This window comes from Schistocerca piceifrons, chromosome 2 (genome assembly GCF_021461385.2).
Source record: "Schistocerca piceifrons isolate TAMUIC-IGC-003096 chromosome 2, iqSchPice1.1, whole genome shotgun sequence".
NCBI lineage: Eukaryota > Metazoa > Arthropoda > Insecta > Orthoptera > Acrididae > Schistocerca > Schistocerca piceifrons.
Window position 1 is genome coordinate 11,623,681 of NC_060139.1, and position 14,940 is coordinate 11,638,620.

The window sequence follows — 14,940 nt, forward strand, 5'->3', positions numbered from 1 at the left end:
TTGTATGGAGTACGTAGCACCATCAAGCTACTTTCAAACAGGCCTGACGAACGCATAATTCGAACACGATTTGTTGTTACATATTTTACGCGTGCGCCACCATATTCTGAGGTACGGTAGGTCTGCTTACAACGTGCAGACGTCCTCTATGACAGGTCTGAATTTCGAACCAGAATCTTCCCAATCCGAAACGAAGCAATTGCTGATTATCCAAATCGAGAGTAGGTCACTGAAGTTCCTTAGAAGTACGAGTATTGTAGACGAACTACTGACGTCATTTTACTCCTTTTTATTTTTTTGCCCTTGAGTATCATCATGATAAATCACCCAGACATATAATTTCTTTCCGTATGCAGTAAAGATACGGCCATTAAAATTCTCTCTCTCTTCCTCCCCCCCTCCCCCCCTCCCCCCTCTCTCCTCCTGACTTCTCTCTCTTTCTCTCTCTCTCTCTCTCCCACACACACACATACACACACACACACACACACACACACACACACACACACATAAGCTTCCACAGTTGTTTTTTTTTTTTTTTTTTTTTTTTTTTTTATAGGAAACTGTTCATTACTGTTTTCCCTGTTTTGGCCGTCGATTCGGCTAGCCACCTTAAAAACTCGCTTCATTCCATTATATTTTTACTTAATCACTTTTTGTGTTCATCCAAGGAAGCCGTTATAGGCACTGCAATTAAAATTTTAATAAGTTTCTATTCTTAATTTTTTTTCGAAATTTTCTTCTCAATGTGCTGCGTAACCTGGTAAGCTGTTCTGTTTAGTTATTTACATATACTTAATACGATATGTTACTGACTGCAAAATGAAAATTATTAATTGCTCCATCGAGATTTGTTTGCTTTTCTTCATAGCTGCACTTTTGGAGATGAACTGAAAAACGTCACATATGTGGCATTTGTTTGTAGACTGGCTGATAGTACAAGGGTGTTACTGCTCTTGCTTGAATTAAATCCTAACAAGGAAAGACTCCTTATTAGATTGGCGAGCTGACGAGCTGCCGAGAACCATACTATTAAGCCCTTTAAAGTGTGATGAAGAATATTTACAATTCGAATTTAGTTCTAACCAAATGGATATCAAAAACTTTTATTTATGATCTAATACCTGTTAGTGCCAACTTAATTAAATAATTTTGATAAAATAACGCAGCTGAGTGGCGATAAACAAATTCATTTATCTCGAGATCGTAATAATACCTTCATAATTAATGTGTATTTCTGTCCAAAGAGTATCAAGATGAGGAAAAACAAAAGAGAGTCAAAACTGAGGGTTTTATTGAGTGAGCTGCTATAAATAACAGGTCTATCCTCGTATGAAATGAAATGAAATTAGCACTAACTACCACTGAACACGTTCCCTTGCCAACATAACGAGCTTCTAAACAGAAAAAAAATGTGTGTCGGAATTGACATTGTGTACAGTGGGAAATTTTATAAGTTATTATTACTGTCAAGGAGTAGGACCAATGCCCCAACCCTCAACCACGATGACCAGGCTATTTTTCACTGAAGAATTTAAAATTTCTTCAATATTAATGGATTCAAGTGATTTCACCAAGGTGGTACAATGGTACTAATTGTCTTCAAGGCCGAAAAATGTATAGACCTGGGTTCTCACAGAGAAGCTTGAATGACGACGACCTTCAAATTGATACGAAGATGTTCATGATCCGACATCCTCAGGAGAGGGACTGGCAAGACAGCAGCTGGAAGTCGGGAAACGAAAAGCCGCGACGGCCATAGAACATTCCCACAATGATCATGATGAGTGAAAATTTGACGGTCATTGCGTAGCCGAACGCGAGTGAACCATTTTGTGATGGCAGTGTCCAGACATCCACCAGTACCGATTTTTACATCAGTTCACAACTATCAAAATGGAATATTTCGTTTGTTGTCTTGGTGTAGGTTTGTAGATGTGTTGCAAACCGTCTACATTCGTTACTGAGTAGAGAGTATTCCATGACTCTCTAAGTCTCTAATATGTTTCGTTACTTTTCGCTTTCTTGCGCCCAATTCATACCCGACGCAAGGTAAGCAGGTTGCGTTCATAAATCAGTTACTTTTCTCCCCTGAATTTGTTTTCGCAGTTCGCGTATCTGGCTGCTGAAATTAGAGACATGCGGTAAGTAGTTTCCATGGGAGACTCATATCTTTTTCTGGGCAGTATTCATTCTGGAATCAGATTTTCACTTTGCAGCAGAGTGTGCGCTGATGTCAAACTTCCTGGCATATCTAAATTGTGAACCGGACCGAGACTCGAACTCGGGATCTTAGCCTTTCGCGGGCCAGTGCTGTACCATCTGAGCTACCCAAGCACGACTCACGCCCCGTCCTCACAGCTTTACTTCCGCCAGTACCTAGTCTCCTACCTTCCAAACTTCACAGAAGTGCTAGTTCTGCAAGGTTCGCGGAGAGCTTCTGTGAAGTTTGGAAGGTAGGAGACTAGGTACTGGCGGAAGTAAAGCTGTGAGGACGGGGCGTGAGTCGTGCTTGGGTAGCTCAGTTGGTAGAGCACGTGCCCGCGAAAGGCTAAGGTTCGGAGTTCGAGTCTCGGCCCGACACACAATTTGAATCTGCCAGGAAGTTTCAGTATTCATTCTGACTGAAGTCAGATGAACAGTGCACTGCTACAAGATACCTTGTATGACATACTGCAGCCAGTTAAAGTCGTTAGCAAAACACTAGCTCTACCGATTCTTTAGTATAGCTCGTCAGTCTGGGGCTTCTACCAGTTAATATTAATAGAGGATACAGAGACGAGCCAAAGAAGAGATACGCCTTTCTTGCAGGGTTCGTCTGGCAAGTACGAGAATATCAAGAAAATGGCTTGAGAAGTATATAGATGTAAATTTGGGTTTAACTTCCAGTGGAGGACCATATTGTAAGACACAGAACGTCAGCTCTACTCAATTAAAGCCGACTCTAGCGCCGAACACTACTTTTTGGAGCTTTAGTAAGGGAACAATGGCCCGTCTGAAGGTCTTTTTTTATATTTTCCTCGAATAACAATAAATCCGCTTCTTTTAGCGAAAATATTTCTCAGTATAAACACTACATTAAATTTCTTACAAAAAAGATCCTACTCATTTTTTCTCTAGGACTAAACAGTTTCCGTGTTGCGGGAAATGGAAAAATCGCAGGTTATTAAAATTGTGTTTAAGCACTTTGGAGACCAAGCCCAGCGTAGCACAGGTCACGACTTTATTAAAAAGGCCATGCCCGAGTGTAGGTCGGGCCGCAATTTTCTCGCTGCGCGAGCCACCTGTCGCTCTTAAACTGGATTCATTTCGTTTGAGAACCGCGTACGGAGGTCTCGCAACTTAGCCTTTGCCTTTTGTTGTCAATAAATAGAATTATTTCGAAATAACATTAGCGAACGTAACAGCTGCTGTCGTGAAGACTGAGACCTATGATCGTACTGACGCAGTTTCGTGCGTGTACTCGATAGGTTTCGCAGTTTGCTGTAACTCTCTGCCACAAATACGTGACGTCTGTCAAGAGAGCAAGAAAGTTTGGAACCTCAAGAGGAAGAAACTGCTGAATATCTCACTTCGTACTTTTTTCTTGGGACGATAGCTGTATTTCCCGTCGTCATGATTTTAGAATTTGTGATGTATCAAAAAACTTTTTTAATATGCATTATTCTTGAAGATAAGTAAATTACGTGCCAGTATCGCTTTAAAATACAGCATAAACGTCCTGTTTCATAGGCCCAATATTCTACTAAGTGATCGATCTCCGAAGTGTTAATGGTATAAGATTACTATTTACTGTTAAATGGAAAATGGAAATGTCGTGTGGCTAGGGCCTCCCGTCGGGTAGACCGTTCGCCTGGTGCAGGTCTTTCGATTTGACGCCACTTCGGCGACCTGCGCGCCGATGGGGATGAAATGATGATGATTAGGACAACACAACACCCAGTCCCTGAGCGGAGAAAATCTCCGACCCAGCCGGGAATCGAACCCGGGCCCTTAGGATTGACAGTCTGTCACGCTGACCACTCAGCTACCAGGGTGGACTACTGTTAAATGAGGAGGGTTAGGAACAAGTATTAAATTTATGTACCACGCTTGAGGGCAGAAGAGCCGTATTATGGGGTAAATTGTGTTCTGGGGTTGTAACAGGGTGTAGGGGGTTGGAGTAGGTGGTAGAGGGTAGCTGCAGGGTAGATGCACGAGGGAAAGCAGGTCGCCACATTGTGGTCATGGACTTCGTTCATTGATAGGTCTGTAAATTGAAGAACGAGAAGGTGATTCACCACTCCATCTACCCCACTACGTCACAAGAAGTATCCGCAGGGTGTTTCACTAAGTTATACCGATCCTGCAGACATGCCCGGGGGATGTTTATTTTCGAAAAAATGCTTTAACACTACATGGAGTTACTAACAACAGTAAGAAAAGAAACTCATACGGACAGAATGTACGTAATGCCTGAACAGTGTCCTACATTACTTGAGAGGAAATTGATTTTTAGCCACATTGTACGGTAGCTGTATCGTTCTTCCTGCAAAGGCAAGTTTCACCATCACGAACATGTTTCAGTTTACAGACGGACTGTACCTTCTCAGCATTGCCTGTTCGAAATGGTTCAAATGGCTCTGAGCACTATGGGACTTAACTTCTGAGGTCATCATTCCCCTAGAACTTAGAACTACTTAAACCTAACTAAGGACATCACACGCATCCATGCCCGAGGCAGGATTTGAAACTGCGACCGTAGCGGTCGCTCGGTTCCAGACTGTAGAGCCTAGAACCGCTCGGCCAATCCGGCTGTCCATTGCCTGTCCAGTTTTCTTAAATAAGTAGAGAAAATAACTTCACTGATCTCGTGCTTATATAGGAAAGTTTTTTTCAGCTTATTACATGAGTACTTACAATGAAGTGACAAAAGTTACGGAATACCTCCTAATATGGTCCCGAACCATCTTTTGCCCTGTGTAGCTCAGCATCTTTAATTGGTATGGACTCAAAAAGTCGTTGGAAGTCCCCTGCAGAAATACTGAGGAGTCATACTGTCTCTATAGCCGTCGCTAATTGCTAAAAAGGTGTTGCCGGTGAAGGATTTTGTGCACGAACTGAGCTCTCGATTATGTCCCATAAATGATCGATGGGATTCACGTCGGACGATCTGGGTGGACAAACCAACAGTATCGCTTCAGTTTTCTAGTAATCTTGCGACTTGCTTTTCCCACTTTGAGTTTATGCGAAAGTCGGAGTAAAGATGGTTTTGTTTGACGGTGACAGAAATAAAAAATTATCTTTGGCAGAGTGTGCCACAGTACGTTACGCAGTCAGCATTTCAAACATTTATTATGCGTACTTTTAATTTGAATACAGCCAAATCGTTCTGGGATATAAGAGTAAACAGTCTAAAGATTTTGAAAAAAACTGAAGTTTTAGGGTGAAGTCTCCCCTTAAAATGGAGAGTAGCTGTTTTTAAAGAGATGAGAAATTGCATGATGGTCGGGTTAGGAACTTCAAAGGGGCCAGACACATCAACATCTATGTATCAGTGCAGGGTGCCTAGTCTGTATGTTTATTGTATGCGATGGGATCTTGATACGCTCAGTGTTCTATTAATGTTCTTGAAAACTTTGAACATGAGGAAATAGTTCAGTTTACAGCATCATTATAATTTCCATGCAAAAGATTATGGACAGTTGGAAGGCCAAAAGCAAGAAGCCGAACTACAGAAATAAATAAAAAATAAAAAACTCCACTTTTAAGTAATATGACTGAAGAAAGTATTCGTCATACAAGAGCAGAAAAACAAACGTCTCAGTAACTTTCCCAACATTTTCACCGAGGAAATACATTTTTATTTTGAGAAGGGACACTCAGTGACGAGCAGTTAGGTTAAGTTACTGTACTATTTCTCAGGCTGCAAAGGACTGCGCAGTTTCACTGATTTTTGGTTTATGTTACCAGTGTTGAAAGTCTGCTACAGCTAGAACTTACACACCTAGAGTGTGATGTTTGCGTGATTAGTTTCATAGCAAAATTATCTGTTAGACTTCTGTTTACCCGAAGTAAATTTCACGATTTTACAAGTCGGTAGCTACGACTTTGCTGATGTTTAGACTTACAAGTAAATGCTCCTTTTTTTCGCAATGAAGAGAACGAAATCCACCCACAACACACTCACTGGCAGACTTTAACTTGAGAGGCTGTCTTCGAACTGACAGTACTCGGAAAGTGATAACAGACAGCGATCCTTTACTGAAAAGCAAAACAAGTAATATTCACTGATGCCCTGTGTTTTCATCCTTAACGTTTAAATAAAATTGAAACGAAATATAAATTTGTCAATTCGAATTTCGTCCTAAAGCGGCAGTCAACTTAAGGTTGCAACAGTCGTAAGAAATATCATGTTTCTTACTCAGCTGCCCTCCGTTCTTTTCATCATCAAGATATTAAAAAGAATTTCATTCTCAGCTCTCATTAATACAACACTCTTAAAAATAAATTTGCCATCCTGAAGCGATACATGGTTCTTCACTGCTGTGGTGTGAGCGCGAGCCAGTTCGCACGAGCAAAAATTCAAATGATTCAAATGGTTCTGAGCACTACGGGACTTAACTTCTGAGGTCATCAGTCCCCTAGAACTTATAACTACTTAAACCTAACTAACCTAAGGACATCACACACATGCATGCCCGAGGCAGGATTCGAACCTGCGGCCGTAGCGGTCGCTCGGTTCCAGACTGTAGCGCCTATAGAACCGCTCGGCCACCTAGGCCGGCTCGCACGAGCAGCTGTGATGAGCTGCTAGACTTCTTAACGTGCTGTAACTGTGAAAAGCCGGTTAGCCCGGAAGGAGCCTCTGGCTCCGGGCAGATGTCACTCCGTGCGAATATTCCGACCCCACATTTAACAGCTACTTGTCTTTACCGGTATACCTAGTTTATTACTCTTATATTCACATTCATTTTCTGAGATATTAACAAGTGCCAGAAATGATAGGTTGCAATCACATTTAAATTCTAGCACCGGGGTGATTTAGGACGGTTTTGTCGTTATTTTGATTGTAACTTTCGTATATATTGTTAGATTAAATTGGTTGTTATGGAAGTGGTAGGGCATATGTGTAATGAACAAAATATCCCAGAAACAGAAAATGTATGTATCGGTATATTTATCTGAGGCAGTTAAATAAAGTGTCCGAAGTCACCCTATGGATTGGAGTGATTTCGGACACATGTGTTTTTTAAATCTTTGTCCGAAGTTACAGTATATAGATGGCGAATTCGGACAGTTACTGCCTTTTTTAAAAATTCTACATGCTTTTTATTTGATTTTGGTGACATTTTACACATTGTAAGGGCGTCCTTTGTTACGAACAAGTGATATGGAATGATATAATGAATTTTATATATTACAGATAAGCTTATATTTTGCAAGAATTTAAATAAACAATCTCTTTGTTCACTTCTGCACGAGCTAATTTAATATTTTCGCTTGAGCGAATGGGAAGATCTACTGACTGTCGTTTGAGGAATAAATGCACCCATTCTTCTCCTGCAAGATATTACGAAATTTCTTCTCTTTTCGGCTAGATTTACCACGGTAGCCTTTAACTAAATATCTAATATCCAAGTGAGTGAAGGGAAATCCCCCATCTGCAGCCCTCAATATACCTTGCTTCAACATTTCTTCTTCTTTATTTAGCGCTGGCTGTTCTCCCATTTTATTTTTTTTTGGATGTGATTCCTGCACTCCATTTTGTAGGATTGATTTAGGCATACCACACAAACCACATGCTTTTCTGTAGGATAATTTACCACTCTGAATGTCACGAACAGCTTTATCTAAAAGTTCCGGGGTCATAATTAAACAGTACTGTAGCACCTCCCCTGCTCTTATACGTTCTTGGCATTGTCCGAAATCACCCCACACAGTACACAGTTTTACAAAAACCGTTATTATTTTATAACCTTGCACGAGAAACTCGTCAAACTTGTACAGAAATTGTCTCAATGCTGTTAGCTACTGAGCGCGTCGACAATTACGGTTACAATAACTTCGCGCTGGGCGCAACAATAGAAAATTTCCACTTTACGATAAAGCATGGATTTGTAACACTGAGACTGTTCGTCAATTATTCACCAAGGGAAACATTTGGCGCAAAATAAAAGTTGTGGAAAGCGATAAATGGAATCGTGCGCTTAAAATAACTGGCGCACGGACGTTAACTCTTTGTTTCTATGCAGTAGCAAAGAGCAAATAAGCCATACTGTCCGAATTCGCCCCGGTGTCCAAAATCACCCCGTCTGACGGCACTTTGTTTGTTTACAGATTTAATTCTTTGCGGCGGTTGATCACTATTTTCATTTAATGAGTCCATGTTTCCGTTAGTCGACTTCAGTTAATTGCTTAGCGATGAAATGTCTGCAAAAATGAATGCATATAATTGCTCTTCTCGACTGATAGCGCTTGTCGAGACCAGGAATAGATTACATGTAGAAACGCAGGTTCAAAGTAGGAGTAAGAGCGATCCTGTACCTGGGGCCACATAGAGGCGTACTCGATGGTGTAGCAGGCCGTGAAGGAGTAGAACTGTAGACCGTCTTCGTGCATCTGCATCATCAGCAGGACAATGCGAACCTGGAGCCATACGGCGTAGGCGGCTACGACGAAGTGGAAGACGAATTCCCCGTGCACTTTCATGGTGGAAGATGTCCAGCATGGAGTGTTGTTGTGGCGGACACTGGAGAAGGGCATATGGGACACGAAGACCGAGACTTGGGCGGCCGGGCACTCTGTGACGTACAGTGCTGGCTGCTCGCTACGGACGCTGCCCACTTGCGGATGATAACTGTTGCGAAGCAGAAGCAAACAGTGCGCCCACGTCACTGTCACCCGAGTTTACAACTGAGTCACGTCTGGGCCGACGATAGACGAGCACTGCGAAAGGCTGTACCCTCCAGAGGGTCGCATTCGGCGCGACACGGCTTGTATCCTCCGGACGACATTGCGACACGAGCAGCAGATAAGCCGAGGGGGTACGTATGTCTTCCCGTGCAATCGCGACGCCAAAGTGTTTCGGAAACCCTCAGAAAAGACATTTCAGTCTTACGTGCTCTTGTTTTCTCCGAAGTGGGAAGATGAAATTCCGGGTGTTGATTTTGCTGTGACGGCGTCATTCCTTGTGTGACAGATGCCTTATTACACTACTGGCCATTAAAATTGCTACACCAAGAAGAAAGCAGATGATAAATGGGTATTCATTCGACAAATATATTATACTAGAACTGACATGTGATTACATTTTCACGCAATTTGGGTGCATAGATCCTGAGAAATCAGTACCCAGAACAACCACCTCTGGCCGTAATAACGGCCTTGATACGCCCCGGCATTGAGTCAAACAGAACTTGGATGAAATGTACACGTACAGCTACCCATGCAGCTTCAACACGATACCACAGTTCATCAAAAGTAGTGACTGGCGTATTGTGACGAGCCAGTTGCTCGGGCACCACTGACCAGACGTTTTCAATTGGTGAGAGATCTTGTCAAAGTGCTGGCCAGTGAAGCAGTCGAACATTTTCTGTATCCAGAAAGGCCCGTACAGGACCTGCAACAGGCGGTAGTGCATTATCTTGCTGAAATGTAGGGCTTCGCAGGGGTCTAATGAAGGCCTAGAGCCACGGGTCGTAACACATCTGAAATGTAACGTCCACTGTTCAAAGTGCCGTCAATGCGAACGAGAGGTGACCGAGACGTCTAACCAATCGCACCCCATACCATCACGCCGGGTGATACGCCAGTATGGTGACGACGAATACACGCTTCCAATGTGCGTTCACCGCGATGTCGCCAAACACGGATGCGACCATCATGATGCTGTAAACAGAACCTGGATTCATCCGAAAAAATGACGTTTTGCCATTCGTTCACCCAGGTTTGTCGTTGAGTACACCATCGCAGGCTCTCCTGTAATGCAGCGTCAAGGGTAACCGCAGCCATGGTCTCCGAGCTGAAAGTCCATGCTGCTGCAAACGTCGTCGAATTGTTCGTGCAGATGGTTGTTGTCTCGCAAACGTCCCCATCTGTTGACTCAGGGATCGAGACGTAGCTGCACGATCCGTTACAGCCGTGCAGATAAGATACCTGTCATCTCGACTGCTAGTGATACGAGACCGTTGAGATCCAGCACGGCGTTCCGTATTACCCTCCTGAATCCACCGATTCCATATTCTGCTAACAGTCATTGGATCTCGACCAACGCGAGCAGCAATGACGCGATACGATAAACCGCAATCTCGTTACGCCACAATCCGACCTTTATCAAAGTTGGAAACATGATGGTACGCATTTCTCCTCGTTACACGAGGCATCACAACAACGTTTCACCAGGCAACGCTGGTCAACTGCTGTTTGTGTATGAGAAATCAGTTGAATACTTTCCTCGTGTCAGAACGTCGTAGGAGTCGCTACCGGCGCCAACCTTGTGTGAATGCTCTGAAAAGCTAATAATTTGCATATCACACCATCTTCTTCATGTCGGTTAAATTTCGCGTCTGTAGAAAGGCATCTTTGTGGTGTAGCAATTGTAATGACCGGTAGTGTATTAATTTGCCACAGAATAGGAACACACCGAATGTTTCTGTCATGATTCACACTTTCACGGCGATACAGAACGGAAAAGAAGCAGGTAAAAATTCGCTTGACGCTTTCCTGGGAGACAATCTTGACTCCTTCCTAATTAACGATGTAATTGTAGGCTGCATGTGGCTTGAAATCAAAGAGAGTTTCGTTAAGAATTGAGAGATTGATACCAAATTAATTAACAAACGACATAGCTGATTCCCTACAGCACACAAAACAGGCCGGGACAGTTCCAGAAGCAACCAAAAAAGCGTATCAAATTTAAACGAAGGCAAAATTCCCAAGATTGGTGATATTTTATAGAAGCTGGACATTTAGCACGGTCTTCAAAGCGAGATGATTATAACAGTTTCCACAATGAAGCTTTGTTTCGAAGCCTGGTTGAAAATCCATAGATAACTCTGGTCGTATGTAAAGTATGCTAGCGGCAAGAGAAAATCAGTGCCTTCTCTGCACGATAGCATTGGAAGTACTATCGATGACTCTGCTGCTAAAGCAGAAATTCCTTCACCAAAGAAGACGAAGTAAATACTCCAGAATTCGAATCAAGAACAGCTGCTAACATGAGTAACTTAGAAATAGATATTTTGGGAGTAGTGAAGCAGCTTAATCACTTAACAGAAGCAAGTCTTCCGGTCCAGACTATGTGTGCTGTTGCAATAGTTTCACACTTCATCGTATACAACCGCTCGCTCGACGATAGATCCGTACCCAAAGACTGGAAAGTTGCACAAGTCACATCAATTTTCAAGAAAGGCATTCTAAGTAATCCAATAGATTACTGGCTCATATGATTAACGTGCAGCATATCCAGTGTACAGCAGGATTTGAGAACATATAATGTGAATTACCTCGAAGAGAACGATCTATTGATACATAGTCAACACGGATTTAGAAAACATCGTTCTCCTGAAACACAACTAGCTCTTTACTCACACGAAGTGCTGAGTGCTGCTGACAAGGGATTTCAAATTGATTCCTTATTTATAGATTTCCAGAAGGCTTTTGACACCTGACAAGCGGCTCGTAATAAAATCATTTGCTTATGGAATATCATCTCAGTTATGCAACTGGATTCGTGATTTCCTGTCAGTGAGGTCACAGTTGGTAGCAATTGACGGAAAGTGATTGAGTAAAGCAGAAATGACTTCCGGCCTTACCTGAGGTAGTGTTATAAACCATCTGCTTTTCCTTATCTCTATAAACGATTTAGGAGACAATCTGAGTAGGCGTCTTGGATTGTTTGCAGATGATGCTGTCGTTTATGCTCTAGTGAAGTCATCAGAAGATGAAAGCAAATTGGAAATCGATTTAGAAAAGATATCTGTGCAAAATAGGCAAGTGATCTTAAATAATGGAAAGTGCGAGGTCATCCACGTCCGTTAAACTCCGGTTACAAGATAAATCAATCAAATCCAAAGGCCATAACTTAAACTACATAACTAGGAATTACAATTACGAACAACTAAAATTGGAAAGAACACACAGAAAATGTTGTGGGGAAGTCGAACTAGAGACTGCATTTTATTGGCAGAACACTTAGAGGATGCAACAGATGTACTAAAGAGATTGCCTACACTACGCTTGTCCGTCCTTTTTTGGAGTACTGCTGCGCAGTGTCCTTACCAGACAGGATTAAGGGTATAAATCGAGAAAGTTCAAAGACCGGCAGTACGTTCTGTATTACCGAGAAAAGGGGGAAAGAGTGTCACGGACATGATACAGGATTTGAGGTAGGCATAATTAAAACAAAGGCGTTTCTCGTTGCAACGGTATTTCAATCACCAACTTTCTCCTCCTAATGGGAAAACATTTTGTTCACGCCAACCTACATAGGGAGAAACGTTCATCCTAGGAGCGTAAGGGAACGATGCGGGAGACCCGCACCGCCGTACTAGGCAAGGTCCTAGCGGAGGTGGTTTGCCGTTGCCTTCCTCCGACCGTAATGGTGATGAATGATGATGATGAAGACGACACAGCAACACCCAGTCATCTCGAGGCAGGAAAAATCCCTGACCCCGCCGGGAATTAAACCCGGGACGATGGGTAGTAAAGTCAGAGAATGAAGCCCCTATAAGATAAGGGACCAAGTGGTCATAAGAAAGGAAGAAAGCACGTAGCGAAAGAATGAAATCTATATGGGCTATTAGAAAGGCGGATCATAAATGTAATACGTGATTCGGCAGGCTGGCTCTGAGCACTATGCGACTTAACTTCTGAGGTCATCAGTCACCTAGAACTTAGAACTACTTCAACCTAACTAACCTAAGGACATCACACACATCCATGCCCGAGGCAGGATTCGAACCTGCGACCGTAGCTGTCCCGCGGTTCCGGACTGAGCGCCTAGAACCGCTAGACCGATTCGGCAGGGTCCATACGCACATAATAATAATATTTAAGTGTTAGGAAGTTGGAAAGTCTTTCCTGAAGGCTTTTGTAAGGAGTGCAGCCACGTATCAAAGAGAAACATGGACGATGAACAGTGCAGAGAAAAAGATAATAGAAGCTTTTGAAATATGGTGCTACACAGGAGCACTCAAGATTAGATAGAGGGGTAGATCCAACCCTTTTGGCAGGTCGTCTCATTTATTTTCTCTAATGGCTCTCTCGGGGTATGATGATGGAAGGTGATCGGTATCAATGACTTTAATTACTCTTTGCTCGACTTAAATCAGATGATCCATTTGCAGTAATTCTCAAGATCTATTGACGGACATTTTGTGTTGGAGACGCCCTTTCAACGCAACTGATCAGGAGGTACTGAATAGAATTGCGACGTTTCAACGCAACTGATCAGGAGGTACTGAATAGAATTGCGACGAAGAGAAATTTGTGGCATAACCTGACTATGTTGACAGAATATATCCTGAGACATCAAGAGATTGCTTAATATTGGAGGTATCAGTAATTCAGTATTGGAGGGAAGTGTGGGAGGGAAAACATCGTAGGGGGAAACTAGAGACGAATATCGTATGCAGTTGCACAAGAATTAAGTTGCAGTAGTTACTTAGAGATGAACAGGCTTGCGCAGAACAGAGTAACATGGAGATCTGTATCGAACCAGACTTCGGAATGGAGAGCACAACAACAAACAAATGAGTACCATTCTGGCCTTGTCACTGACAGGCAGCCTCATCGCCCATCGCGCGCGTGTCGTTGCTTGCAGTCAGGGGTTATCCGTGAGCTTGCTACGCATTCGTATCTTCGCTGCCATTCAGGAATGCAGTCGTGACTCATCGAAAGCGCCAGCGGGCAGGGTGTTGTTTACTCGTAAGTGCTGGTAGGTATAGGTTCCTTCGGTTGACAGACGTGTAATCTAATGCAGTACAATCGTTCCAACGCGGAAGTCACGAACGTTTTCAGCTCCCAGTTTGTTACGATTTGTTGACTGCAGGTCTGTACTTGCGTATTATGCAAATGTGGCATACGACAGGAACGTGAAGTAGAGATATTTGAAATTAAATGTTGTGTGTAGGCAATAATGAATGAAACAAATCTATTATTTGCGCAGATATTTTTTGTCTTTGAAAGAAGAGACTAAAAAAATTTCACGGTGGACTAATCTTCGTCAAATATTACATTTCAGAAAGACTGTGAGTAATTTGGGAACACATTTGGAGCAACCGTCTTCATTCAGAGACAAAGTGCTATAGTTACGCGAACAGTTTCCTTTGTTTCACGGTACTTCACAGCTTAATTCGCGACCCATTAAAAAGTGATAGGTTTCGATTGCGTTAGTGTAACTGGAACAGTGTAACCTATTACTCATACTTTATACTTCATTATCACGCACAAGAAGTTTTCAAGTACAGTGTCAGAGTGGACAAACACAAAAGGTTCCATCTCACTGTACATGACAAATGGCTCTGAGCACTATGGGACTTAACTTCTGTGGTCATCAGTCCACTAGAACTTAGAACTACTTAAACCTAACTAACCTAAGGACATCACACACATGCATGCCCGAGGCAGGACTCGAACCTGCGACCGTAGCAGTCGCGCGGTTCCGGACTGAGCGCCTTAACCGCGAGACCACCGCGGCCGGCTGTACATGACATCAAAGCCACGAGCTGGACAACGTGCTTCAAAAAAGGTAACTTGAAAATTATTTGGAAGATGACAATTTGGAAGACGACAATAATACAATGAAAATCGCACTTCGCAAACAGCCTCATTACACTTGGAATAATTGCACCTTTAGACGTCTGAAGATGTTGCATCATTCTAAAACCGTCGATGATATGATTTTAATAACTGACGGCACGTCTTAGGAAGACTGACCTCTTTTTGTAATGATAAATA

The 14,940-nt window shown here is 42.7% G+C and overlaps 1 protein-coding gene across 3 annotated transcripts in view; it reads right to left on the reverse strand.

The window, feature by feature from the left end:
• The window catches only part of LOC124777476 (androgen-dependent TFPI-regulating protein-like), a 218,185-nt gene that overhangs the window by 109,044 nt on the left and 94,201 nt on the right, over positions 1 to 14,940 (reverse strand). Inside the window, exon 1 of one of the 3 annotated variants that reach the window (XM_047252905.1) lies at positions 8,527 to 8,763. The exons of the other annotated variants lie outside the window; for them this stretch is intronic. Coding sequence (XP_047108861.1) covers positions 8,527 to 8,745 — 219 coding nt within the window. The 5' untranslated portion in view covers positions 8,746 to 8,763. Of the gene's footprint in view, positions 1 to 8,526; positions 8,764 to 14,940 lie in introns of those variants that run through there. 3 annotated transcript variants of the gene reach the window in all.